Source organism: Oryctolagus cuniculus, chromosome 13 (assembly GCF_964237555.1).
Source record: "Oryctolagus cuniculus chromosome 13, mOryCun1.1, whole genome shotgun sequence".
Lineage (NCBI taxonomy): Eukaryota > Metazoa > Chordata > Mammalia > Lagomorpha > Leporidae > Oryctolagus > Oryctolagus cuniculus.
In genome coordinates, this window is record NC_091444.1 from 17,871,259 (window position 1) to 17,897,652 (window position 26,394).

General features: G+C 54.9%; 1 protein-coding gene across 1 annotated transcript; it reads left to right on the forward strand.

Moving 5' to 3' along the window:
- Positions 1-6,037: 6,037 nt before the first annotated feature.
- On the forward strand, positions 6,038-25,062 carry RNPEP (arginyl aminopeptidase). Its single transcript, XM_002717470.5, has 11 exons — positions 6,038-6,552; positions 11,971-12,111; positions 12,424-12,572; positions 15,417-15,533; positions 16,002-16,237; positions 19,244-19,357; positions 20,110-20,222; positions 20,396-20,504; positions 22,394-22,618; positions 23,545-23,687; positions 24,579-25,062. Exons 1-11 carry the CDS (start codon positions 6,106-6,108, stop codon positions 24,735-24,737), a joined length of 1,953 nt encoding a protein of 650 aa, XP_002717516.2. The 5' UTR covers positions 6,038-6,105; the 3' UTR covers positions 24,738-25,062.
- Positions 25,063-26,394: the final 1,332 nt, after the last annotated feature.

Here is a 26,394-nt window from a genome sequence, read left to right on the forward strand (position 1 = left end):
TGGACAGTGAGAGAGAGACAGAGAGAGAAAGGTCTTCCTTTGCCGTTGGTTCACCCTCCAATGGCCGCCGCTGCAGCCGGCGCACCGCGCTGATCCGATGGCAGGAGCCAGGATCCAGGTGCTTTTCCTGGTCTCCCATGGGGTGCAGGGCCCAAGCACCTGGGCCATCCTCCACTGCACTCCCGGGCCACAGCAGAGAGCTGGCCTGGAAGAGGGGCAACCGGGACAGAATCCGGCGCCCCGACCGGGACTAGAACCCGGTGTGCCGGCGCCGCAAGGTGGAGGATTAGCCTATTGAGCCACGGCGCCGGCCTATCTTTGGGATTTTTAAGTCTGTAATTCTTCAGTTTTGAGTCATAAATACAGGAAGTCAGATATAAAAAGAACAGTTGTTAACTAAGAATATGTTGGACTATAGAACAAAACCTTCTTAGAGCCTCCTAAATCCTTTTTCTTTTAAATGGTGGGTCAGTTTGGAAAGAAAGTTCTCTGTCTGTGAATTCTGCTCTCTGGCCTGTGTGTACATGAGGCTGGTGTGGTTTTGCCATTTTATTGGTTAACTCTGCTGTCTTCAACTCAGAGTATCTGAATACTCAGTTAAATTTTTTGGAGTTAGGGGTAGAAGAGTGAAGTTGAAAAAGATGGAAAACAATTTTATTTGGGGAGGTGTTTGTTGCAGCCATGAAGCTGCCACTTGGGACACCTCCATCCCATATTGTAGTCCTCGGGTGTGAGTCCCAACTCTGCTTCTGATCCAGCTTCCTGCTAATCGGCACCCTGGGAGGCAGTAGGTGATGGCTTGTGTCCCTACCACCCACATGGAAGGCCAGATTGGGTTCTGGGCTCCTGGCTTTGGCCTGGCTCAGCCTTGGCTATTGCAGGCATTTGGGAAGTAAGCCAGCAGATGGAGGATCTCTTCCTTTGTCCTTGAAAGTAATAGCCTTTTCATTCTGAAAGCAGGAGCCTAGGTGGGAATCCCATGAAAACCTTTGGTGTGTTTCCCAGGCTTCCTGCCTCTGCTTGGGTGACAGTGCCCTTCCCCAGCCTGCACCCAGGGGAAGCTGTGTCGAGTGGCTGGCCACCTACCTCAGCGCTGGAACATGTCTGGAAGGCAGTGGAATTTGGTGTATTCCTTCTGCAGTACGAGGTAGATGGAGAGGTAAAGAGGAAAACCGAAGCTTTATTCCTTTACCTGTCCGCTTGAGACTGGAAGTACCATCTGTGTTCTTGGCAGGAGGGCTGGTGCTGTTTCCTCTGTACACCCCCTCTGTTCCTGGCTCATGCACCGTAGACTGAGACCCCTCAGGTGCCTCCTGAGTGCATGCCCTGGGCCAGGTCTTCTTTCTGTCATCTTTTTTGTTGTTTTTAAAGATTTATTTATTATTTGAAATGCAGAGTTAGAGAGGAGGAGAGAGAGAGAGCTTCCATCTGCTGGTTCACTGTCCAAATGGCTGCAGCGGCCAGGGCTGGGCCAGGCCAAAGCCAGGAGCCATCTAACACTGCTTTCCCAGGCATGTTAGCTGGGATGGAAGTGGAGCGGCCGGGCTCAAACCGGCCCCCACGTGGGACACCAGTGTTTCAGGCAGCTTAAGCTGCTGAGCCAAGCGCTAGCCCTGCCTGTTCTCTTGTCACATCAAGCACAGCAGATCCTGAGGGTTTTTTCTTTATTCTCCTCAGTCAGTCCTGTCCCTTTTTTCCCAACATTGTTTAAAGTTTTAAAACTTATTTTATTTGGCCAGTGCCGCGGCTCAATAGGCTAATCCTCCACCTAGCGGCGCCGGCACACCGGGTTCTAGTCCTGGTCAGGGCGCCGGATTCTTTCCCGGTTGCCCCTCTTCCAGTCCAGCTCTCTGCTGTGGCCCAGGAAGGCAGTGGAGGATGCCCCAAGTGCTTGGGCCCTGCACCCCATGGGAGACCAGGAGAAGCACCTGGCTCCTGCCTTTGGATCAGCGCAGTGCGCCAGCCGCGGCGGCCATTGGAGGGTGAACCAACAGCAAAGGAAGACCTTTCTCTCTGTCTCTCTTTCTCTCTCACTGTCCACTCTGCCTGTCTAAAAAAAAAAAAAAAAAAAAAAAAAAAAAAAAAAAAAAAAAAACTTATTTTATTTGAAAGGCAGAGAAACTGAGACAGATCTTTAATTCACCGGTTCACTCTCTAAATTTTGCAACAACCAGGTTGGGCCAGGCCAAAGCAAAGAGCCAGGAACTCTGTTCTCCTATGTGGGAATCAAGGACCCAACATTTTAAAGTGAAAAATTACAAACTGAAGCAGGCATTTTGTGCAGCAGTTAGGATGCCCACGTCCCATGTCAGAGTACCTGGGTTGGGTGCTGGCTCTACTTTTAATTCCAGCCTCCTGCTAATGTGCTCCCTGGGAGGCAGCAAGTGACGGCTTGAGTAGTTGGATTCTTGCCACCTGGGAAATCTGGAATGAGTTTTAGACCCTTGATATTGGCCTGGCCCAGCCCTGGCTGATGCAGGCTCTGGGGAGTAAACCAGCAGATGGAAGATCTATCTTTGTGTCTCTCAGTTTCTCGCTCTGTCTTTAAAATTTTTCAGACCTGTAAAGTTGAGTTTACAGTGAACACCCATATACCACCATTGAGGTTTTATTGTTTACAATTTTTATGAGACACCTATTCATCTATCATCCATTGATATGTTTAATATAATTCTAATTTCTTTTTTTAAGTTTAGCAAATAATGGAAAGGAAACTAGGTGGATTGCTGTAAATTTTTGTTTATTTGTAAGACAGAGAAATCTACTCTGTTCACTCCCCAGATGACCACAACAGCCAGAGCTGAGCCAGGCCAAAGCCAGGAGCCCAGAATTAAATCTGGGTCTCCCATGTTGTGACAGGAATCCAACTACTTGAGCCATCACCTGCTGCCTCCCAGGGTAGGCGTTTGCAGGAAGCTGAAATGGAGAGTAGAGCTAGGACTTAGACCAGGCGTTCTGATGTGGGATTCAGGCACCCCCAAGGGGCATCTTAACTGCTGTGCCAAACACCCTCCCAAACCTGGCAGTTTAGATTGAATAAATAACTGACAACATACTGATGGGGTCGGCACTGTGGCACGGTGGGTTAAGCAGCTGACTACAATGCCAACATCTCATATTGGAGCACCAGCTTGAGTTCTCGCTTCTCTGCTTCTGATTCAGCTCCCTCCTAGAAAGCAGCAGATGATAGCCCAAGGAGACTGGGATGGACTTCCTGGTTCCTGGCTTTGGCTTGGCCCACCCCTAGCATGGTGGCCATTAGGGGAGTGAACCAGCAGGTGGAGGACACCTCTGTCTCTGCCTGTCTCTCTCTGCTTTTCAAATAAGTAAATCTTTAAAAAAATAAAAATACTGATAGGAAGTGCTTAATAACTATTGTAAAACTAAGTTTGGTATAATGAAGTACAGCCTAGGATAAAAGGTAAAACATCAGTTATTTTAATTACTGAAATAATTGGAAAAACCTACAGATAGGAAGGAGATTTTCTCTAGGTCTTTCCTGGAGTAGTGGAGTTTCTCAATTTCAAGGTTGAAATGCCCATCAGGAAGACACCATCTTGTTGCTGTGGATTTGTTCTGAGAGGAGGAGCATGGTGGGGGCAAGAGGCGCAGAGTCACCACACAGACCCTGGGAGTTGGTTGAAAGTGGGCCAGAGGCGAGCAGCCAGCAGACCCATTTATTTCAGTTGGTACAGCAGCTTAAATAGCCAAGGCAGCCAATCCGGTCAAGGGGCGGTCTATGCCCTAACCAATCACAGCCTGTTTCCAGGTAGGCTCTGTTGCCAGGTGGTTTTCAAAGCCATCCCTGAGTAACTGACGCTCACTTGCCAGTGGCCATCTTGGCATGGCCTTCTCATTCCACCACATTTCCCCCTTTTCACTTATTTTTGAGCAATGGGAGGCATGATTCTTGGCCATACCATTGTTGACCCCATTTCCATGTGGTCTCCGTACATGGCTGTGCCTGTCTTAGGTTGTCCCCCAGGGGATCTTACCCATCGTTGACTAACCAGTGTGCAAAATGGGAGACCACAGGAGTGCTTGCTCAGATAGGGGTAGGAATGAGGAGCAATGGTAATCAGGAATGGCATGACCGACACAGGCTGTGGGCCGTTTGAGTGGCTGACCAGAGCTAGTGGGGTATAAAGCAGTAGTGGATGTGGCTGTGGGCAGTTTCTCAGGGTAGGATGATAGGGCAGGTGCATCTGCTAACAAGGCGGACTCTCAGTCTTGTTCAGCTGGTTCTGGTTGGCTGTCAGTTGTAGGCTTGATGTTTCCGGCTGGTACCCAGATAGGCTGTCCCGCATTCTCTGGAAAGTCACAAGCATATCCTCGACCCTTGGTTAGCAGAAGCCTTTCTACAGGCGTTGGAATCCAGGACCTGAATTCTGCGTCCGCTCCTACATGAATGGCAAACATACGGATGAGATGGGGTCTAGTGGCTGCCCTGAGAGCCTGGGGTGCCCGAGGACTGCCACAAATGTGGGGATCTTCACTGGGTGCGGATGAGATGACCTTGTGTGGGTTATTGCCTCGAGGTCGTTTGTGTTTATCCCCCCCCCCTCGAGTATTTGGGGTGGCTGACTAGGCATTGCTACATTGTTTGCTACATTGTTTGCTACATTGCTACCATTGTTTGCTATCATGTCATTCACTGTCCAGCTCTCTCTCCCTAAGTCATCAACTGTTGCTTTTGAGGCAGAAGCCTGGAGTGACCGGCTCTTATCACTCACAGATTCACTATGTTTGGTAATCTGCATGGGATTCTGAGAGGGGAGTATCTTTCCTATGTTTGAGCGCTTAAGAGTGGCACACCACACCAACTCTAGCCAAAGGAAAGACACTCACAGCACTGCTGCCATAAGAAAAAATCCTAGCACCTCAGTGGCTGATGGCATTCTGCAGGGGGTTCCCTACATTAGATGAACAGACAGTGGTGTATCAGATCGTAAGAATGCTAATGCACACCCTGGGAGGCAGTGGTGGTAGTGCAAGCCCTGGGCCCCTGCGGCCCACGCGGGAGACCCAGATGGAGTTCCTGGCTCCCATCTTCAGCACCGCCCAGCCCCTGGTGCCTCAAGCATTTGAGGAGTGAACCAGCAGCTGGAGGATCTGTCTCTGCCTTTCAAATAAAATTTTTTTAAGGAGGAATGTTTACAAAATATTAAGAGAACAGTGGTTAGCAGTCAAGGCTGCAAAGCTAAAGAGCAGTAATTTCTGGTGTCCTGTTGCACAGTGGGATGACTATAGTTTATTGTGAATTTCAAAACAGGAGAGAGGGTCCTGGATTGTTCTCATCACAAAGAAGTGATACACATCTGAGCGATGTCCATAGGCTAATAACCCTGGTGTGGTCATTACACAATGCACACATATATCAGCATCGCACCTGACCGCATCAATAAGTAGAACGATCATGTCAATTAAGGAGAAGAGGGAAGGAGAGCTGCCCGCGTGGTTCATTGTCAGGATCCGCCCTGGAGGCCGACGTGGGATGGGGGCCATTGCAACCCCCGGGCGGGGAGAGCACAGCGGACCCGAGCAGCGCGCCGGAGGCGGCCCCTGGCCTTCGACGCCCGGCGTCAGCCACGGCCCCGACCGAGTGCTCGGTGACCGCCGTGCAGGTGATACAGCCCGGATCGCTGGAGGCGCAGAGCGGGAGACCTCGAACCTGAGCCCTCCCTCCCGGGCTCCGCCGGTCCCACCCCGACCACATCCTCGGCCTGCCTGGAAGGCGAAGGGTCAGAAAAGGGCAGCTCAGAGCACATCTGGGCAAGTGGACCTCACTGTCCAACCGCCCCCTTTCGTCCACAGTCCTGAGGCCCCCACACCAAGCTGGAATCGTGGGGCTGCGGACCCCAAGCCCAGCGTGCGGTCGGGTCCCACATTTTCCGCAGGGCGGGCGGGATTCGAGGTAGGCGTGGCCCCTTGGATTCTATGGGGGCGTAACTGTACGGCAGGGCGGGGCCGGCCCCTGGGGGCGTGGCCGGCACAGTTGCTGGGGGCGCATCCGTGCGGCGGGGCGGGGCTGGGAGGCGGGGCGGGGCTTGTGCGGCAGCCCGCGGAGCCGGCTCTCCCAGCGGACCCGCAACCGTGCTTCCAGCCATGGCGAGCGGCAGGGTCCCGGCGGGCAGCGGCGCGGCGCGGCGGCCGCTGCACTCGGCGCAAGCCGTGGACGTGGCCTCTGCCTCCAATTTCCGGGACTTCGAGATACTGCACCTGCACCTGGACCTGCGCGCCGAGTTCGGGCCGCCGGGCCCGGGCCCGGGGAGTCGTGTGCTGCATGGCACGGCCACCCTGAGCCTGCGCTGCCTGGTGGCCGAGGGCGCCTCCGAGCTGCGGCTCGACTCGCACCCGTGCCTCGAGGTGACGGCGGCGGCGCTGCAGCGGGAGCCAGCCGGCGCGGAGGAGCAGCCCGCCGAGCCCGTGCCCTTCCACACGCGGCCCTTCTCGCACTACGGCCAGGCCCTGTGCGTGGCCCTCCCGCAGCCCTGCCGGGCCTCCGAGCGCCTCCGGCTGCGACTCACCTTCCGCGTGGGGGAGGGGCCGGGGGTGAGTGCTTCCTGCCCGCCCCGGACCGGGACCCGGGCCCTGACCCTCCGCCTGGCCTCCCCGGACGCCCACACGCCCTTCCTGCTCCCCATCCTGTCCGGCAGCCTGGGGCTTCGGAGTCTCAGAGTCTGGGCCCTGCCGGTGGCGGCTCGACTGCGGCCTGCGGGGCCTGGACACGCTGCCTGCTGCTGGCCCGGCCCTTTGTTCGACAGTCCCTAAGCCCGGGTGACTCTCCTCTTGGGCAGCTCTGCTCAAACCGGAATTAGGGGTGCCCCAGGCATGCTAGCAGCTTGGCCTGCTCATTGTTGGTTGACTCTGAGTTTGGGCGGGGGGCTGATGTTGGAAATAAGAAGGTGGGAGGCTGTGTGGCCCACAGTTGTCAGAACAGCAGCCAGGCCCTGTGGGGAGGCCGGCAGTTGCCGGGTTACCGTCCCCCTGCCTGCCCGATGACCACTGTCTGGCTTCTAGTTCACCCCACCGCACCCCCGCCAGGGTCCGAGCTGCTCCCGGAGCCCCTCTGCTTCATTAGGGGAGGGAATGGACCTTGTGGCAGACCCTGCGTCTTGCATCCTGAAGAAGTTCAGGATGCAAGCTAGCCTCCGGGGAAGGGGAGGGGGAAGGCAACACATTGTGCTAGAGAAACCTCCCGCCCTGGATGGTGTTAGGTCTGGGCTCCTGGTTCTGGGCAAGCAGGGCCCTTGGTAAGGAATCCCTCTCTGAGTTCGCCGGATGAAAGGGCCCTCCAGACTTTTGTAGGAGACAAAATTCACGCCTTCTCTTCTTCTGGCTACGGAGCTGGTGGGGGCCCTGGCCTCCCACACCTGCTCCCCGGCGCCAGGCTCAGACTATGGGCTGCCAGCTCTCTTTATTCTGTTCTCTTCGCGTCACTTTTTTAAAACCTGAAGCAAAGATGATGAGTAAGGCATTTTGGTGGAGGGGATGATGGCCAGTGTTCGTTAAGGTGCCCCAAGCACCAGGCTAAGCACTTCACAGTTCAATGAGTTGTCTTTCTATAAGCACCTGGTAGGCAGTGAGTACTTTGTGTTCTCTCTTATTGCCAACTTGGCTTTCTTTCTTTCTTTCTTTCTTTTTTTTTTTTTTTAATAGATTGATTTAAAAAGCAGAGAGAGAGAGAAGATCTTCCATCTGCTGGTTCACTTCCCAAATGACCACAAGCCAGGAGCCTGGAACTCCATCCAGGTCTCCCACGTGGGTGGCAGGTGGCAGGGGCCCCTGTACTTGGGCCGTCGTTCTGCATTCCCATGCTCATCAGCAGGAAACTGGATCGGAATCAGAGCACCGGGACACTGAGCAGAGCTCGGATATGGGATGCAGCTGTCACAAGAGGCAGCTTAACCTGTTGTGCCACAACACTGGTCCCAGCCAGCTTGTTAAACAGACTTAAAAAAAAAAAAAGATTTTTAAAGACTTTTTTTTTTTTAAGTATAGAGTTCCCATATACCCCCTCCACACTCATGGTTTCTCATGTTAGTATTTTACATTAGTATGATACTTTGTTACAGTTTATTTAAAAGATTTTATTTATTTGAAATGCTGAGTGACAGAGAAAGAGGGAGAGACAGAGATAGATCTTCAATCACTAATTCACTCCCCAGATGGCTGCAGCAGCCAGGGCTGGACCAGGCTGGAGCCGGGGGCCAGGAACTCTGTCCAGGTCTCCCACTGGCAGAGGCCCAAGCACTCAGACCCTCTTCTGCTGTTTTTCCCAAGCAGGTTAGCAGGGAGCTGGTTGGAAGTGGAGTAGCAGGGACTTGAACTGGTGCTCATATAGGATGCCAGTGTTGCAGGGGCTGGCCCACAATACTGACCCCTGTTACAATTTTATGAGCCATGGGGCCAGTGAGCTAATACTGATGGATTATTTATTTTTTTAAGATTTATTTATTTATTTGAAAATCAGAGTTACACAGAGAGAGGAGAGGCAGAGAGAGAGAGAGGTTTTCCATCCCACTGGTTCACTCCCCAGTTGGCTGCAATGGCTGGAGCTGCGCCGATCCGAAGCCAGAGTCAGGAGCTTCTTCTGGGTCTCCCACGTGGGTGCAGGGGTCCAAGCACTTGGGCCGTCTTCCACTGCCCTCCCGGGCCACAGCAGAGAGCTGGACTGGAAGTGGAAAAGCTGAGACTTGAACCCATGGCCATATGGGATGCCAACACTGCAGGCGGGGGCTTTACCTGTTACTCCATAGTGCCGGCCCCTACTGATACATTATTAACTAAAGTCAGCAATGTTTTTTCCCGATTTGCTTGGTTTTTTACTTAGTTCCATTTTCTGACCTGGATCCTTTCTGGAATGCCATGGCAGTGTGTAGCTTTGTGTGTCCTTGGATTCCTCCTGCGTCTGTGACTGTTTCTCAGACTTCCCTTGTCTTTGATGACCTTGACCTTGACTGTTTTGAGGAGTGTTGGTCAGGTGTTGTTGGATGTCCCACTGTTGGAATTTGCCTGATGTCTTTTTCATGGCTGGCCTGCCATTGTGATTTCTTAGTGGAAATTCTCTGGACGAAGTGCCGCCTCACATCGTTTGAGGTTGCCTGGGATTGACACAGTTTGGGGCCCTGGGGGGTGACCTCAGTCACTTTGGCTGTTTGGTGGCAGCCAGCCTTCTCCCCTGGGAAGTCACGCTGTGCCCCCAATTCCACACCTGCTGCACTCCTTAGAAGGAAACCGGGTAAAGTTTTCACACTCACAAACACGCAGGCAGGAAAAACTCCTAACCCAATGTGGTTTCCCTGTGCTGTTTAAAAACAGGCCTCAGATTTCACCTGCCTGGCCAGGCCTCCTGCCACTCCATCCCAACCTCCTGCCGCTCCCCGCACCACCACCACCACCACCACCACCACCACCACCACCACCGCTGCCCCCCCCGCCCCCGCACTGCATCTGCATCCGTCTTGCCTCATGTTACTGCGTCTCCTCCCTTCCCAGCCATCTAAATCCCCTGTGATTCTCACCTGTGAGACTCTCCTGGAATTATCTAATTCCATCTGCTGGTTCACTCCCTAAATGGCTGCCATAGCTGGCCAGGGCTGAGCCAGGCTGAAGCCTGGAGCCTGAAATTCCATCCAGGTCTCCCATGAGGGTGCCAGGGACATGAGTACTTGGGCCATCCTCCTCTGCTTTCCCAGGCACATTTGCAGGGAGCTGGGTAGGAAGTGGAGCAGCCGGGACTTGATCCCGTGCTTACATGGGATGCCAGTGTGGCAGACAGCAGCTTAACCTGCTGTACCATAACCCCAGCCCCTCTCATCCTTTTCTAAATTCTATGTGTTTTTTTATGTGAATGTAGAGTCCCCCCACGCCAGTTTTATCTATGTTGTCAGTGATCTCCACTTTGCTGTAGGCAAACATTGGGTTTTGGGGGTGAGTGGGTGTTTAGCTGCCTGTGTGTGGGGTGGGCATGGGTGCAGCAGGTAAGATGCCCACATCCCATCTGGAAGTGCCTGGGCTCAAGCTACATCTCCACTTCCAATCCAGCTTCCTGCTGATGTGCAGCCTGGGAAGCAGCGGTGATGGCTCAAGGAACTGGGTTCCTGCCACCCAATTCTCAGCCTGCCCAGCCTCTGCCATTGTGGGCATTTGGGGAGAGACCTGGAGATGAGAACTCTTCCTCTCTCTCTCTCTCTCTCTCCCCTCTCTGCCTCTCAAATAATTTTTTAAATTGGGTTTGTTACTAATCATTCAAACTTGCCCTTGATTTCAGGGCTGACAGAAAACAAATTAAGAATCATATAGCCAATGCCTATGATGTAAACTACATTGATTCTGAAAAGGTGAATTTTGGGAATAGAGGACACACACATATCACTAACTCTCAGTTAGCTCCTGCATCTCTGAGTTGTTTATTTGATGAGAAATTGCTTGAGTAGAAGGACCCAGAGCAGGACAGAAGCAGGTCTGAATGTACGTGTTGTGCAGCGGGTTAAGCCGCTTCTAGGGAGGCCACATCTCATATCAGAGTCCCCGCTCCTCCACGTCCCATCCAGCTCCCTGCTAATGCATCCTCAGGCAGCAGGTGATGGCCCAACTTACTGGGTTCCTGCCGCTCATGTAGGACACCCAGATGGAGTTCTGGGGTGCTGACCATGGCCTGGCCCAGCCCTAGTTTTGTGGGCATTTGGGGAGTGAACCATGGATAGAGGCTCTCTCTCAAGTAAATGAAAAATAAACATTTAAAGAAATAAAAAGGGGTTGGCACTGTGGCATATCCGGTAAAGCCGCCACCTGCAATGCTGGTATCCCATATGGTCACTGGTTCAAGTCCCAGCTGCTCCACTTCCTATCCAGCTCTCTGCTATGGCCTGGGAAAGCAGTAGAAGATGGCCCAGGTCCTTGGGCCCCTGCACCTGCATGGAGGACTCGAAAGAAGCTCCAGGCTCCTGGCTTTGGATCACACAGCTCTGGCCATTATGACTACTTGGGGAGTGAACCAGCAGATGGAAGACCTCTCTCTCTCCCTCTAAAGATTTTATTTATTGGCCGGCACCGTGGTTCAATAGGCTAATCCTCTGCCTGCGGCGCCGGCACACTAGGTTCTAGTCCTGGTCGGGGCACCAGATTCTTTCCTGGTTGCCCCTCTTCCAGGCCAGCTCTCTGCTGTGGCCCGGGAAGGCAGTGGAGGATGGCCCAAGTACTTGGGTCCTGCACCCGCGTGGGAGACCAGGAGGAAGAGCCTGGCTCCTTGCTTCAGATCAGCGCGGTGCGCCGGCCGCAGCGCGCTGGCTGCAGTGGCCACTGAGGGGTGAACCAATGGAAAAAGGAAGACCTTTCTCTCTGTCTCTCTTACTGTTCACTCTGCCTGTCAAAAAAAAATATATATATATATATCCAAGATTTTATTTATTTATTTATTTGAAAGCCATAGTTACAGAGAGGCAGAGGCAGAGAGAGAGGTCTTCTGGTTCTCTCATATGGGTGTGGGGGCCCAAGGACCTGAGCCATCTTCTGCTTTCCTAGGCCACAGCAGAGAGTGGGATCAGAAGTGGAACAGCTGGGACTCGAACCAGTGCCCATATAGGATGCCAGCATTGCAGATTAGGGCTTTAACCCACTGTGCCACAGCTCCGGCCCCAAATAAATAAAATCTTACAAAAAAAAAAAAAAAAAGGAAATAAGAAATAAAAAAAGCAGGTCTGGGCTTCCGGAGATGAGCCTGGCACACGTGGCGGAGCGGATGCGGTATGGTGGTGACTCTGCCCTGTGACATGGCCGTCACGCCGTGGCACGGATTTCACGCTGGATTAAATATACAACAGGAGAGAACTTTCCCTTCAGAGCCACACTGGCTGGCGGAAACATTGGGAGGATTACCCAGCGCTTTCCCCGGAGTCAGCGCCTGCCTCTGGCTAGACTGGGCTTACGCGGGGGATGTCGGTCCTGAAGCCTTCTGTGTTCCCGTAGGTGTGTTGGCTGACTCCAGAGCAAACGGCGGGAAAGGAGAAACCCTTCGTCTACACCCAGGGCCAGGCTGTCCTCAACCGGGCCTTCTTCCCGTGCTTCGACACGCCTGCAGTGAAGTACACGTACTCAGCCCTCGTGGAGGTGAGGGGCTGAGGCTCGAGGACCTGCCTTTGGGGTTAGCGTGTGCCTTCAGACCTACCAGGTCACACTTCCGGGGATCAGTGGGTATGGCCACCCAGTGGCACCTCTGAGAAACTCCTTAGTTTTGAATCCGTCCACCCATGAAAATTTTATACAGCCTTCCTCTAAACCCCTTCAGTTTCGCCCTGGTTTAGCCTCTTGAAACCTCTGTGTGTTCCCAGGCGGGGTCTGGGTCCTTGGCATTGCCACGCGGGTTGCTGGCTGCCCTGGAGCCCTCTGCAGGTGAAATCGCCCGAGTTTTTCTGTCATCAGGTCCCGGATGGCTTCACAGCTGTGATGAGTGCCAACACCTGGGAGAAGAGAGGCCCCAATAAGTTCTTCTTCGAGATGAGCCACCCCATCCCTTCCTATCTGATAGCTTTGGCCATCGGAGATCTGGTTTCGGCAGAAGTTGGACCCAGGTAGGAGACAAAGACCCGCCAGGCAAGGTTGGGGTGACCTCAGAGGCAACAAGGACCCTGAGCAGTGAGCCTTCCCTGGGGTGGTTCTTGGGGCAGGAGGCAGAGAGGATTCTGGGAGTGGTCCTGGGACAGTCTCGCATCCTCTGAGCGCCAGCCGGGAAGCAGCGGTGTGAGTACTGCGGGAGCAGGCGCTCCTCCCCCTGCCTCCTCTCCCTCCTGCCCTCGACCTCCAGCCCAGTCCTGCCCTGTGGAATGTGAGCCTCATCCTTCTGACAGAAGCTGCTCTCCTGGCCACCTGTGGAGTGAGGGGGGAGCTTGGGCAGAGGTTTTGGAAGATCGATCTTTGTTAGGATCGTTAAGTTCTAAGCGGCTTTCTAGCAACTACATTCATTCATTCATTTGAGAGACAGAGAAAGACAGGGAGAGAGCATGAACTCCCAGCCATAGGTTCACTCCCCAAAGGCATCAGAAGGCTGGGACTGGGCCTGGCCAAAGCCAGGAACTCAGTCCATGGGTGGCAGAAACCCAATTGCTTGAGCCATCACCTGCTGCCTCCCAGGCCTGCGTTAGCCAGAACCCGACATCAGTAATGCACACTGTGATGTGCGCCTGCTAAATGCCTGCCCCTTTAGTCACTTGTGTGTGTCTGTGCCAGGTCTCTGCATTTTCTCAGCCCTGGATCCCTGGGAACAGCTTTGATCTCATTTCTCCCTCTAGACAGGGAGGTGGCCTCTGCTTTCTGTCGCTACAGACGCACGAACCTAAACCCACGGTCACACGATACCTCCATGAAGTGAGATGGATTTGCCAGAGATGGAAAGGGATTTTGTCAGGTTTCCCAGGACAAGAAATGTGACTGGGAGCCTAGGTTTCTGCTGGCTGATGTATTCTCTGCCACTGGAGTGGAAGGCTGGACGGCCAAGCTGTGACCCCTGCTCTGGCCCTGCGTGCAGTCCCTGGGGGTGACAGTGTCCTTGACAAGATGTTACCAGTCCTGGAGCTCATCACCAGTTCCGTGGCGCTTGCTGGTATTGTGGCTCAGTTCCCAGGTATCTGATGACATAACGGATGGGATTCTATCGGCGCCTGCTCCCAGCCACACACTCGGGACCGTGCCAGCCTTACAAGACGGGGCGGCGTCCTCTCACCCAGGGTTGTCTCCCTCATAGGCGGGGCAGCGGGTGAGCAGACGGATGCTGTGTTTGCGGTCAGCAGGAAGACAGATGAGCACGGGAAGGTCGTTGTGGAGAATTTGTTTACCCTTAGTACAGTTCTGTTCGCAAGAGCGTGAATGGGACGTGGAAGAACAGTGCCTTCTAAACACACTGGGTCAGAGTGATTATCTGAAGGCATGGCAGTAAGTGACAGTGCAGTATACCAAGCACAGCGACAGAATCCACTTAAGTGCTTCCCCCAGTCCCATGGGCCTTGCCTCACGGGTCACATCTCAGGGTCTTGGTGGGATGGTGTTTCTGGCACAGTGTGCCATGGTCCCAAGCCCTGTGACCATGGGGGAAACACTCTGGGTGCAAGAGTGTCAAGGGCACAGGCCAGGGGGTCCTGGGCCCTTTCCTGTTTAGTTCCTTCTAATCCCGACACGCACCCCGGACGGCGACGTCACTGTCTGTTTGGTGGACAGTGGGCTTGTACACTGAGGCAGAGGCTTCTGCAAGGTCAGGTGTGGTGCTTGGCCGTGGGCGCCCTGCCTTCCGCTAACCACCCACCCTCTCTGCCATGGCGTCGCGTTGTACGGGACCTTCTTGGTTGTTGTTCTGTTTGATTCTCCCCTCTGACCTTCTCCCCACGTCTTATTAGGACAATTTCAGATGCACAGGAGACCGTGAGGGCAATAGTGATGCCCAGTGCACCCACCTGCTTCGCAGCAGTGGTGTCTTCAGGTGTGGACTTTGCGCCAGGCCGTGTAAATGAGCAAACACGGTCTCTTTATCGTGAGGAACAAAGACACCACTGTTGCTCCTAAGGCCACTAACAGTTTTCTGTTAGCATTAATAGGTTTCCCTCTTAAAGTTCCTTCAATTCCAAAGGTTCTTTGATTTGAACCCCTTTTTTTTTTTTTGTCTTTAAGTTTTATTTATTTGTTTGAAAGGCAGAGTTACAGAGAACAAGGGAGACAGAGGCAGAATCTGTCATCTGCTGGCTCACTCCCCACATGGCTGCAATGGCCAGGGCTGGGCCAGGCTGAAGCCAGGAGCCCAGAGCTCCATGCTGGTCTCCTACTTAGGTTCAGGGGCTCAAGCACTTGGGCTGTCTTCTGCTGGTTTCCCAGGTGCATCGGCAGGGAGCTGGATCAGAAGTAGAGCAGCTGGGACTTGAACCAATGCCTATATGGGATGCCAGTGTCACAGCTGGTTGCTAACCTGCTCTGCCACAATGCCAGCCCCTCAAGTCCTTTCTTCATCTCTCGTACAGGCAGGAAGAAGGAAACTAACAGTTACCATGTAGGTCACTGTTGGAAGGTCTTCTGCGTGTGTCTTCTTTCATCTTCACCCGTTTGACGGATGAAGGCACTGAGGCTGGGAGAGCTTAGACAACTTTTGCGGGACAGCATTTGGTGTCGAGGCTGCTGACTTGTATCGCAGGGTTTAGGGTCTGTCACCTGCAGGAGGCAGCTGCTCCTTCCCCAGCCTGACCTGCGCCTGCTTTCCCGGGTGCCGTGAGCGTGTTCCTGGGCCTCACCAGCCAGCCCACCAGCCTTGCGTCTCCCGTCTCTGTGGCTGACCACACGCTCACCTCCGGTTGTCTCCCATGGGGCACTGAGGCCGGGTTGAGTGAGCATGGCTATGGCTGAGCTCCACCCTGCTGACTCTGTGCTCTGATCTCCAGGAGCCGGGTGTGGGCTGAGCCCTGCCTCATAGCAGCTGCCAAGAAGGAGTACGACGGGGTGATCGAAGAATTTTTGGCAACAGGAGAGAAACTCTTCGGCCCCTACGTGTGGGGAAGGTGTGGTACCCCGTGGACCCCAGCGCCTCCTGCTAACCGCGGCCCTGCTTCCCACACTCCCTGCCCGGGCTGCTGGCCTTCCTCTGCCTCCTGGGACAAGGTGTCTCCAGGCCCAGAGGTGAAGGCGAGGACAAGAGGAAGGGTTGGGGTTGGCTCCTCGTGGTGGCTGAGAACGGGCCTGGGAGAGAGGGGGACACAGTCACAGCCTGGCTGGTCCGTGCTCCCCGTCATACTCCGTCTTCAGCCTCCCCGGTCTTGATGACGCCCAGTGCGCTGACAGAGCTGCTGGCACGCTCCCGTTCTCGGGAGGCTTGCTCAACCAGAGCAAAGGTCACCGGGACAAGGAGTGCCCCCGCCAGGCAGGGCCAGGGGCGTGGCCGGGCGGGGGGCTGGCCCCAGGGTCCGCAGAGCAGAGCGGCTCACAGGGCCTCGGGGAGTGAGGCAGCGCGGGCCCCGCCTTCTCCACAGGTACGACGTGCTCTTCATGCCGCCCTCCTTCCCGTTCGGAGGGATGGAGAACCCGTGCCTGACCTTCGTCACGCCCTGCCTGCTGGCCGGGGACGGCTCCTTGGCCGACGTCATCATCCATGAGGTCTCCCACAGCTGGTTTGGGAACCTGGTCACCAACGCCAACTGGGGGGAGTTCTGGCTCAACGAGGGCTTCACCATGTACGCCCAGAGGAGGATCTCCACCATCCTGTTCGGTAAGGTGCCACCCCCAGCCCTGCGAGAGCCGTGCTGCCTCTGGGGTTTGGGCATGGAGGGAAGAGGAGATAGAGCAGAGGGCCCAGGCGGATGCCCTGGGGGGCTACGTCTAGACGAAGGTCATTATTTTTTAAGAAATATTTATTAAGTTATTTGAAAGGCAGAGTCAGAGATGCCTTCCATCCACTGGTTGGCTCCCCAAATGGCCAGAGCTGGACCCATCTGAAGCCAGGAGCCAGGAGCTTCTTCTGGGTCTCCCATGTGGGTGCAGGGGCCCAAGGACTTCTGTTGCTTTCCCAGGCCCATTAGCAGGGAGCTAGATTGGAAGTGGAGCAGCGGGGACTTGGGGACTCGCTCTAACTGGCTTCCATATATAGGATGCCAGCCACATGGGGTAGGGGGTGGGGGAGGCGGCTGTTCCCACTACACCACAACCCCAGACCAATAGACAAACGTCGGTTTTTGTTGTTGTTGTTGTTTGTTTGTTTTTTGTTTGTTTTTGACAGGCAGAGTGGACAGTGAGAGAGACAGAGAGAAAGGTCTTCCTTTGCCGTTGGTTCACCCTCCAATGGCCGCCGCGGCCAAAGACAGGAGCCAGGTACTTATCCTGGTCTCCCATGGGGTGCAGGGCCCAAGCACCTGGGCCATCCTCCACTGCACTCCCTGGCCACAGCACAGAGCTGGCCTGGAAGAGGGGCAACCGGGACAGAATCCGGCGCCCCGACCGGGACTAGAACCTGGTGTTCCGGCGCCACAGGTGGAGGATTAGCCTAGTGAGCCGCGGCGCTGGCTGACAAACGTCGTTTTTAAATGGGTGACTCCCACCCACCGCCTGGCACGAGGATGAGTGGGGGGCTGTGGTTTACGCTGACGCTGTGGACTCAGGGGTGAGCTCACAGCGAGGAAGTGCCCCTCCTCTACACTGAAGCCACAGGCTGGCTGTGCTCCGAGCCAGACAGCACCCACGGGAGAGTTCCTAACCCGGATGAATCATGTAGTTGTCACCACTGTTCCTGTTCACTGATTATCTCTATGCCTGCTTTTTCCTGGGCATCTTGTAAAAAATCCACCACTGAACAATTTCACAACAGCCCATGAGACAGACACTGTCGGGTCCATTCTATACTCACATATGAGTTCCCCACAACTCGCAGAGCATAAAGAAATTCTTTAGGCCGGGGCTGTGGCTCACTAGGCTAATCCTCCACCTTGCGGCGCCGGCACACCGGGTTCTAGTCCTGGTCGGGGCGCAGGATTCTGTCCCGGTTGCCCCTCTTCCAGGCCAGCTCTCTGCTGTGGCCCGGGAGTGCAGTGGAGGATGGCCCAAGTGCTTGGGCCCTGCACCCCATGGGAGACCAGGAGAAGCACCTGGCTCCTGCCATCGGATCAGCGCGGTGCGCCGGCTGCGGCAGCCATTGGAGGGTGAACCAACGGCAAAGGAAGACCTTTCTCTCTGTCTCTCTCTCTCACTGTCCACTCTGCCTGAGCCCTGACCTGCTGGAGTCAGGAGCGCAGCAGGATGCAGGTGTCCCGCGCAGCAGCCTCTCCATCTCGCCAAACGCCCTCCTCGTCTGTCTGTCTGTCTGTCTGTTTGTTTTCGTCTTTCAAGTGTGCTTTGGAAAAACTTTGTCCACCCTGTGATAACTCACTGTGTTTGGGGATAGTTTAAAAAATGCAACATTTATTATTTTTGTTCTTTGCTCAAGATCTCTTTGACACACATGGAAAAGCACAGAGAGGAAGAAAAAAATGCATCCATGACTTCACTGTTTGGAGATAATCAGTGCACAGCCTTCCACACACACACATGTATGTGTGAACCATGAAAGCAGACTTGATTTTTTCTTTTTTTAAGATTTAATTATTTATTTGAAAGGCAGAGTTACAGAGAGGCAGAGAGAGAGAGAGGTCTTCCATCTGCTGTTTCATTCCCCAAATGGCTGCAATTGCTGGTGCTGAGCCATCTGAAGCCAGGAGCCAGGAGCTTCTTCCGGATCTCCCCTGTGGGTGCAGGGGCTCAAGCACTTGGGCCATCTTCCACTGCTATCCCAGGCCACAGCAGAGAGCTGGATCAGAAGTGGAGCAGCCGGGACTAGAACCAGCGCCCATATGGGATGCCAGCACTGCAGGTGGCAGCTTTACCAGCTATGCCACAGCGCCAGCCCCCAGACTTGATTTCACAACTGGCTTTTTGTTTTAAACTTGACAGCAGTAAACGTTTCACCAAGTATTACATTCCCTTCATGGCTTCCTAGAATGGATGTCTCCTAATTTACTCACTCTGCAGTTGTTACATAACTTGGTTCTAGTTTCCCACTGAGATGGTGTCATAAACATTATAGCATATCTCAAGTGATTTGAAGAAGGGTAAAAAGGATAAATTCTTAGCAACACTACTTCTGGGTGTGCACATTTTAAAGCTTTTTTAGTACATCTTGTCCATTGCTGCCCAGGAAATTTATAAATTTATGCTAATTCAACATGGCTACAGCAGGAGCCTCTTTGTGAAAGTCTTAACTGTCACCCCATTGTGCAAAGTCAACATCCAGTACCTGAGAGCTGGCTGGCTTAAACCCTGCTTCGTTCCTCTCTGCTGTCCCCTCAGTCACTATTTTCAGTGACAGAAGGAGACTTAGAGGCTCTTAAAGTGTGTGGGTTGGGGGAGGAGGCTCAGTGAAAATATCCCAAGGTTTCACACAAGATCGAATTAGTATCTAAAAATGAAAACACGCTGGTAGGGATAGTAACCCAGAGAGGAGGTATGGTTCCTCTCCCCCCACCCTCAGCTGTGGGAGCTGCCAGGTGGACCCAGGCCTCTGGGGCTGAGCAACCTCAGGCTAGGGCTGCATTTGGATGGCCAGCTGGGACAAGGTGGTGGTGGTGGTGGTGATGGTGATGGTATTGAGCTCCAGGCCACTAGGGGGCAGCACAGAGTCCACTAACAGGAAAGCATCCTGGATGTAGGTGGAGACCAACTCCAGGGCTCGGGTTTGTTTCCACCCCAGGGGCTGCTTATACATGCTTGGAGGCTGCCACCGGGCGGGCTCTGCTGCGGCAGCACATGGACCTCACCGGAGAGGAACACCCGCTGAACAAGCTCCGGGTGAAGATCGAGCCAGGTCTGACCCCACCCCCACCCTGCCCAGGCTGAGCCTGGAGCCCCGCGTTCTTTGGAGGCTGATGTTGATCAGTGCACCCTGAGAGACTTTTCTCCGGGAGGGAATGGCCATCCAGGGTGGCTTCCGGCCCCTCTCCCGCCACCAGCGTGAGCAGCTCTGGGCAGCTCTCGACACTTCTCGGCCACCCTTGCTTTGCGCCTGTGCAGCACGTGTGGCTCTGCACATCAGGCCAGGCCTTACTTTGCAGAGGGTGGGACTTGTCCCCGGCATCACAGGAGCTCTGATCCACGTCCCCTCCCTGAGCTCAGAGCGTTTGAACTCCTAACGTTTTTTTGAGCTCCACGTGTGGCCACGGTGAAACCTCTCTGTGCAGTTGAAACTCACGTTCCCTGGTGCTGTTGGCTGTGAGGATGAACTTGCGCCCTCCGATGGCTGGTTTTGGTTTGGCCATTGTTGTGGGAGGGAAGGCTGAGCCTTTAGGTGGCCCACGGGAAAGAAAAGAGCCTGGCTCAGTCCCGAGAGTTGAGGGACTCTCCCCAAAGCTGGCACCAAGGGAACATAGCTGGTGCCCAGGACCGGTCAGGTCCATGGTTAATGGCCCTCTCGGATTTCCTGGGAAGCTCAGCCTTGCCATCCCGGGCAGCGGGGTTCTCATCTCACCCAGAGCTAAGCTTTGAACCTGCCCCTGGAGGACAGAAGTGCGCGTGAGAGGCCGCGTGTGCTCAGCCCCTGTCTGCTTCCTCCTCGGCCAGGTGTCGACCCAGACGACACGTACAACGAGACGCCCTACGAGAAAGGTTTCTGCTTTGTCTCATACCTGGCCCACCTGGCGGGTGATCAGGATCAGTTTGACAAGTTTCTGCAGGTACGGTCCACACTCTGATGAGGGGACAAGGAGGAGAAGCAGATAAAGCGGCTGGGCAGAGTGCAAGGGTGGCGGCAGGGGGCGCAAGAGGTAAGGGGTCAGAGGGCCCGCGAGCTGGGGGGTCTGCCCCTCGGGGGCTGCGGAGGACCTCACCAGCCCTTCCCTCCCCACAGGCCTACGTGGATGAGTTCAAGTTCCAGAGCATCCTGGCTGATGACTTCCTGGAGTTCTACCTGGAGTATTTCCCTGAGCTGAAGGAAAGGAGAGTGGACTGCATTCCAGGTCAGCAGAGGAGCCGGCCCAGGGGCTTGTGGGAGAGAGAGAGCGCGATGTCCATGGCAGCCTCTGGAGGCTGAAGGGGAGTGGGGCGTGCGGAGTTAGGGTCACCTTTCTCCTTCTTCTCGCGCTGGACACAAGGAATCAGAGCCACTGCTCCCACCGTCCCAACTGAGAGTCATAGGACAGTCGTGGGGGCTACAGCCGCTGCCTGAAGACCCTGGCGCTGGCGCAGGTGTTTAGCCTCGCAGCGGGAGGCTGGTTAAGCCGCCCATGTCCCATACCAGCATCCCCGAGTTTGATACCCGGCTCCAGCTTCCTGCTAATGCAGCAGACCCTGGGAGGCAGCAGGTGACGGCTCCACTGATGGGGCTCCTGCCACCCATGTGGGAACCTGGGTTGAGTTGCCAGCTCCCAGCAGTGGCCTCAGTACAATATCTCATGACTTGGGGGTGAATCCGTGGATGGCATCTCTCTCCTCTCTGCTGCTGAAATACGTTTAAAAGAAAACAAAAATAGAAGCTCAGGACTGGCATTTTGGTGCAGTGGGTACAGTCACCGCCTTTGACACTAGCATCCCATATGGGCGCTGGTTCAAGTCCCAGCTGCTCCACTTCCAACCCAGCTCCCTGCTAATGTGCCTGGGAAGACAGTATATGATGGCTCAAGTGCTTAGGCCCCTGCGCTCACATGGGAGACCTGGATGAAGCTCCTGGCTGACCACTGAGGCCATTTAGGGAGTGAACCAGCAGATGGAAGACCTCTCTCTGTGTGTCTCTCCTCTCTCTGTACCTCTGCCTTTCAAATAAATAAATAAATCTTAAAAAAAAAAAAAAAAAAAAAGGAAGCTCAGGGCATTGTTGCCAGGGCTGCCCTGATTCAGCAGGGGAGGCCCTGCCTCCTTGGAGCGGAGAATGGGCGGGACCGTCCGCGAGATCTGCGAGACAGTGCGCCCCACTTCCTGCCGCGGACTCTGAGTCACTGTCTCACCAGTTTGGTCAAGTCAGGCCTTGGTAGCACCTGCTGTCGGGCTGGAGGCCCGCCTCTCCAGGTCACGGGACTGCAGCTATGAGAGCTGATCCTCGGGGCCTACAGCGCACAGGGCAATCTGCTAAGCTTTTAATATGTATTTGCTCATTTAACCCTCACAGCTGTCAACTAAGGTAGGGCCTGTCACACCCCCATTTTACAGACAGAGCACAGGCACAGAGAAGTGCTGGGACAGGCCCACGGCGTCCCAGCCACATAGGGGCAAAGTCGGGAACACAACTCTGATTCGAGAACATGAATTTTTTTTAAAGATTTGATTTGATTTATTTGAAAGACAGAGTTAGAGAGAGAGAGAGACAGAGACAGAGACACAGAGAGAGAGACAGAGACAGAAAGAGAGAGCTTGATCCATTTTCCATCTGCTGTTTACTTCCCAAATGACCACAATGGCCTGGGCTGGACTGAAGCCAGGAGCCTGGAACTCCATCCAGGTCTCCCAGATGGGTGTAGGGGCCCAAGCCCTTGGGCTGTCCTCCCCTGCTTTGCCAGGTACATTAGCAGGGAGCTGGATCAGAACAGCAGCCGGGACTTGAACCAGTGCCCCATATGGGCTGGCATCACTGGCATTGCTGGCAGCAGCTTAACCCACTTGGCCACAGTGTCGGCCCCCAGAACGTGAAGGCCTCTGTCCACTCTGCTGGGACAACACGCTGTCGTGTTGGAGCCATGGAAGGAGACAGGCATAGTCCAGTCTGGTCTAGACCTTATCCTAGCTGGGACCCTGCAGGGGCAGGTGGATGTGTGGCAAAGTGACAACGACACTGGGGGAAGAGTTTGGGATGCAGAGAGCAGGAGGTGGAGGTCCCGGGAACACCACCCCAGTCATCTCTTCTTCTACCAAACAGGGTTTGAGTTCGATCGTTGGCTGAACACGCCTGGCTGGCCCCCCTACCTCCCCGACCTCTCCCCTGGGGACTCACTCATGAAGCCAGCCGAGGAGCTGGCCGGGCTGTGGGCGAGCGAGCAGCTGGACATGCAGGCCATCGCCGCTGTGGCTGTGGCCACCTGGAGGACCTACCAGCTGGTGTACTTCCTGGATCAGATCCTCCAGAAGTCGCCCCTCCCTGCAGGTGAGAAAAGAGCGCTGTCGCTTCAGTGGGCTGGACCCCAGGGGCAGGGGAGACTCAGGGAAAGCTGTGCCCTGGCCCCAGGCAGGAAAGCAGTGGAGGATGGGCTGAGTGCTTGGATCCCTGCTCCCATGTGGGAGACCCGGAAGAAGCGCCTGGCTCCTGGCTTTGGCCTGGCTCAGCCTTAGCCGTTGCAGCCATCTGGGGAGTGAACCAGAGGATGGAAACCTCTCTCTTTCTATAACTCTGACTTCCAAATAAATAAATAAATCTGAAGAGATAAAAAGCAGAAGATCTGTCCTAATATTAAGGGACAATTGGTGGAAGAGCCTTAGAAATAAGTGTGAGAGGGGTAGGCATTGTGACAAAAGGGGTTAAGCCACCTCCCATATCGGGGTGCCTGGTCTGAGTCCCAGTGCTGTGCTGATGACCCCCCTTCCTGCTAATGCGCCTGTGCAGCAGTACCTGTTGGCCTAGGTGCTTGAGTTCCTGCCACCCGTGTGGCAGAACCAGATGGAGTTTCTGGCTCCTGGCTTCACCTGGCCCAGCCTCACCTGTTGCAGGCATTTGGGACGTGAACCAGTAGCGTTACCATTTCAGGGGTGAGGATTTGGTGCAGCGGTTAAGGTGCCGCCTGCGATGCCTGCGTCCCAGAGCAGAGTGCCTGGCTTTGAGCCTTGGCTCTGCTTCCAGCTCCGGCTTCCTGCTCGTGTGTTCCCTAGGAGGCAGCAGGGGGGACTCAAGTAGGGGTCCCCGCCACCCACACAGGAGATCTGGATGGAGTTCCTGGCTCAGTCCGTGAGGCGAACAGAATGAGTGGTGGAGTGGGGGTCTCCTTTAGGGTCATTCCCAGTGCTTTCCCGGGCCTGGGAGTGGGGCCTCTCTGTCCCCTGCCAGCTGGGAATGACCCATTTCTTTCCTTTTCCCAGGGAATGTGAAGAAACTTGGGGAGACATACCCCAAGATCTCCAACGCCCGGAACGCGGAACTGCGACTGCGATGGGGCCAGATCGTGCTCAAGAATGACCACCAGGAGGACTTCTGGAAGGTGAAGGAATTCCTGCAGAGCCAGGTGGGTGGCCCCTCCCTGTCCCGCCAGGAAGAGGAGGCCCCTGGGTTTGGGGAAGGAAGCCGGGCCACCCTGACCTGGGCCTGGGAAGGAGGGTAGTGCATGAAGGGGGCAAACACAATAGGGAGAATCTGCAAAGGCCAAGATTCCTGGGACCTGCTCCCTGGGGAAGCCGGGGACCGGAACAGTGCCCATGCCAGCTGGATCCCTCGCAGAAAACAACCCCAGGGACTGTCTTGTTGTTGATTCCAGAGCCCAGGGCCCCAACTGGGTGCAGAGCCATGCTCAGGTGTCATGTGCCTGTTTGGAGGTGTCCTGAGCCCTCTGATGGCTTCTCCCAGCTTCACTAGGCAGAGTGCTGGTCACCACACCCAGCTCGTGAGAAGTCCAGGGTCCCAATGTGTCCCTCTCGCTCATTTTGTGGAGTGTAGACAGCCCCATGTCATCATGTGGGTGGATGCATACTGAGATCTCTCTCTGTGGGTCTCTGGCCCCCTGAGAAGATGCCAGAATTAGAGCACTTAAAAAAAAAAAAAAAGATTTATTTGAAGGGCACAGTGACACAGAGAATCTTCCATCCACTGGTTTACTCCCCAAATGGGGGTGCCAGGAGCCTGAAACTCCACCTGTTTCTTACATGGGTACAGGGGTCCAAGCACTTGGGCCATCTCCCGCTGCTTTCCCCAGGCCACAGCAGGGAGCTGGATCAGAAGCAGAGCAGCTGGGACACGAATCAGTGTCCTATAAGGGACACCGACATTTGCAAGCGTCTCACCCCGCTGTGCCACAACGCCGGCCTCCTGCCGTCTAGTGCTTGACCATGGCTGCCACCAGACTGCGGCAGAGGCGAGGGATGGGGCCATGGGACCGTGTGCATGTGTGTGTGTCTTGCAGGGGAAGCAGAAGTACACCCTTCCACTGTACCATGCCATGATGGGTGGCAGCGAGGTGGCCCGGAGCCTCGCCCAGGAGACCTTCGCGTCCACCGCGCCACAGCTCCACAGCAACGTCGTCCACTACGTCCAGCAGATCCTGGCGCCCAAGGGCACTTAGAGGCCGGCCCTGCGCTCAGCCCCCGCGCCTTCCCACCTCCTGGGCTTGCAGAATGAGTGTCCCAAACCTGCCACCAAGGGCCGATCCCCCCAGGAGGATCCGTCTTCTGGGAGAACTTCCCTGGCCCCTGGAGTCCTGAGCTCTGCACCCTCGCACAGTGTCCAGCGTGGCTTCAGAAGTAGAGGGTTTTTCCTTCTTTCTAGCCTTTTTCTTCCTATTTTGCCTTTTTTTGCTGATTTTTCAAATACTGCACAAATGATTGGTAGTCATTCTTTTTTTCAGGTTTGAATCCTCATTTTAATAAACTTTTTTAAGCAGAAAGTGAGCTGGCGTTGTAGAGTGACTGTTTAGTTTCTTCCTGGTGACCCCTCTGCATGCAGGTGTTGAGACACATTGCTGGGGGGGACCCAGAGGGTGACCTGCTGCCCTGCCCCTAGGGAACTGCCTGGACGGGGTAGGGGTAAGGGGCCCTATACATGGATCTGAAAATATATATGGCAGGGCCAGTGTTGTGGAGCAGTGAGTTAAACTGCTTCATTCAATGCAGGCATTAAATATGGCAGCACTGGTTCCAGTCCCAGCTGCTCCACTTCTGATCCAGCTTCCTGCTGGTGCACCTGGGAAGGCAGCAGGAGATGGCCCAAGTGCTTGAACGCCTGCCACCCACGAGGGAGACCCGGATGGAGTTCTTGGCGCCTGGCTTCAGCCTGGCATTTGGGGAGTGAACCAGCAGATGGAATGTCTCTCTGAATTTCAGATAAATGAATGAGTCTTTATCTATACACTGCATACTGTATATACTATGTAACAGACATGGCTGGGCTGTTTCAGGGAGCTGTGCCCAGGTACAGCCTCCCAGCCTCTGAATCCCATTCATCTTCCCCTCACTGTTGTGTTTTTGGGTTTTCTCGACCTTCTCCCCATCCAGGGGCTTCTCTGGCAGTGGGCAACAGGGGTTTGGGAATGGGCTAGAGGAGGAAAAATCTCACTTTTCTCTTTGCCATGTCTGCTTGGAAATTCTTCCATGTGAGACAAAGAACCAAGGTAATAATATGTTCTCTGCCGCCATTTTCCCATAACATTTTTTTTCTCACAAAAGTAAAACAAACTCTAAATTAAAATACGTTGCCCTTCTTAACAACAGGGTGCCCCTGAGCCATCCTCCTCGTGGCCGTCCTTGGCGCTCTGTCACCAGCCCAGGCCCTGTCCCTCCCGCGCAGGTGCTGGGAGGAGAACTGAAGTCCATTTGTTCTCAGTCTGAGCAGGAGCAAGGGAAGGGTGGTGCCCGCTGGCAGGCAGGACAGCACCTCTGCACGCTCGGAGCTCTGCCAACAGAGAGGGTGCGGGGGCCATGGGAGGGCTGGAGGGGGGGGCACTGCCGACGTGAGAGCTACCTGGGCCCCGCCGTCCTCGGCTCTGTCCGGAGGGCCCGGCCACGTGTCGAAGGCAGGGGCTATTACGGGGCTGTCCAGTCTCCACCTCCCTCCCCGCCTTGCTCTCCAGCCCAGCAGCTCTGAGACCCGTAAGCCGCTGTCCCTCGCAGTTATCCACGAGCCCATCAACAACCAGAAAACACTCTAGAGCCACACACGGACTCCGCTGACTTTGGGTGTCCTCCCTTCTCACCACAGGGGTGCCCGTGGGGCACCCTGCCTCA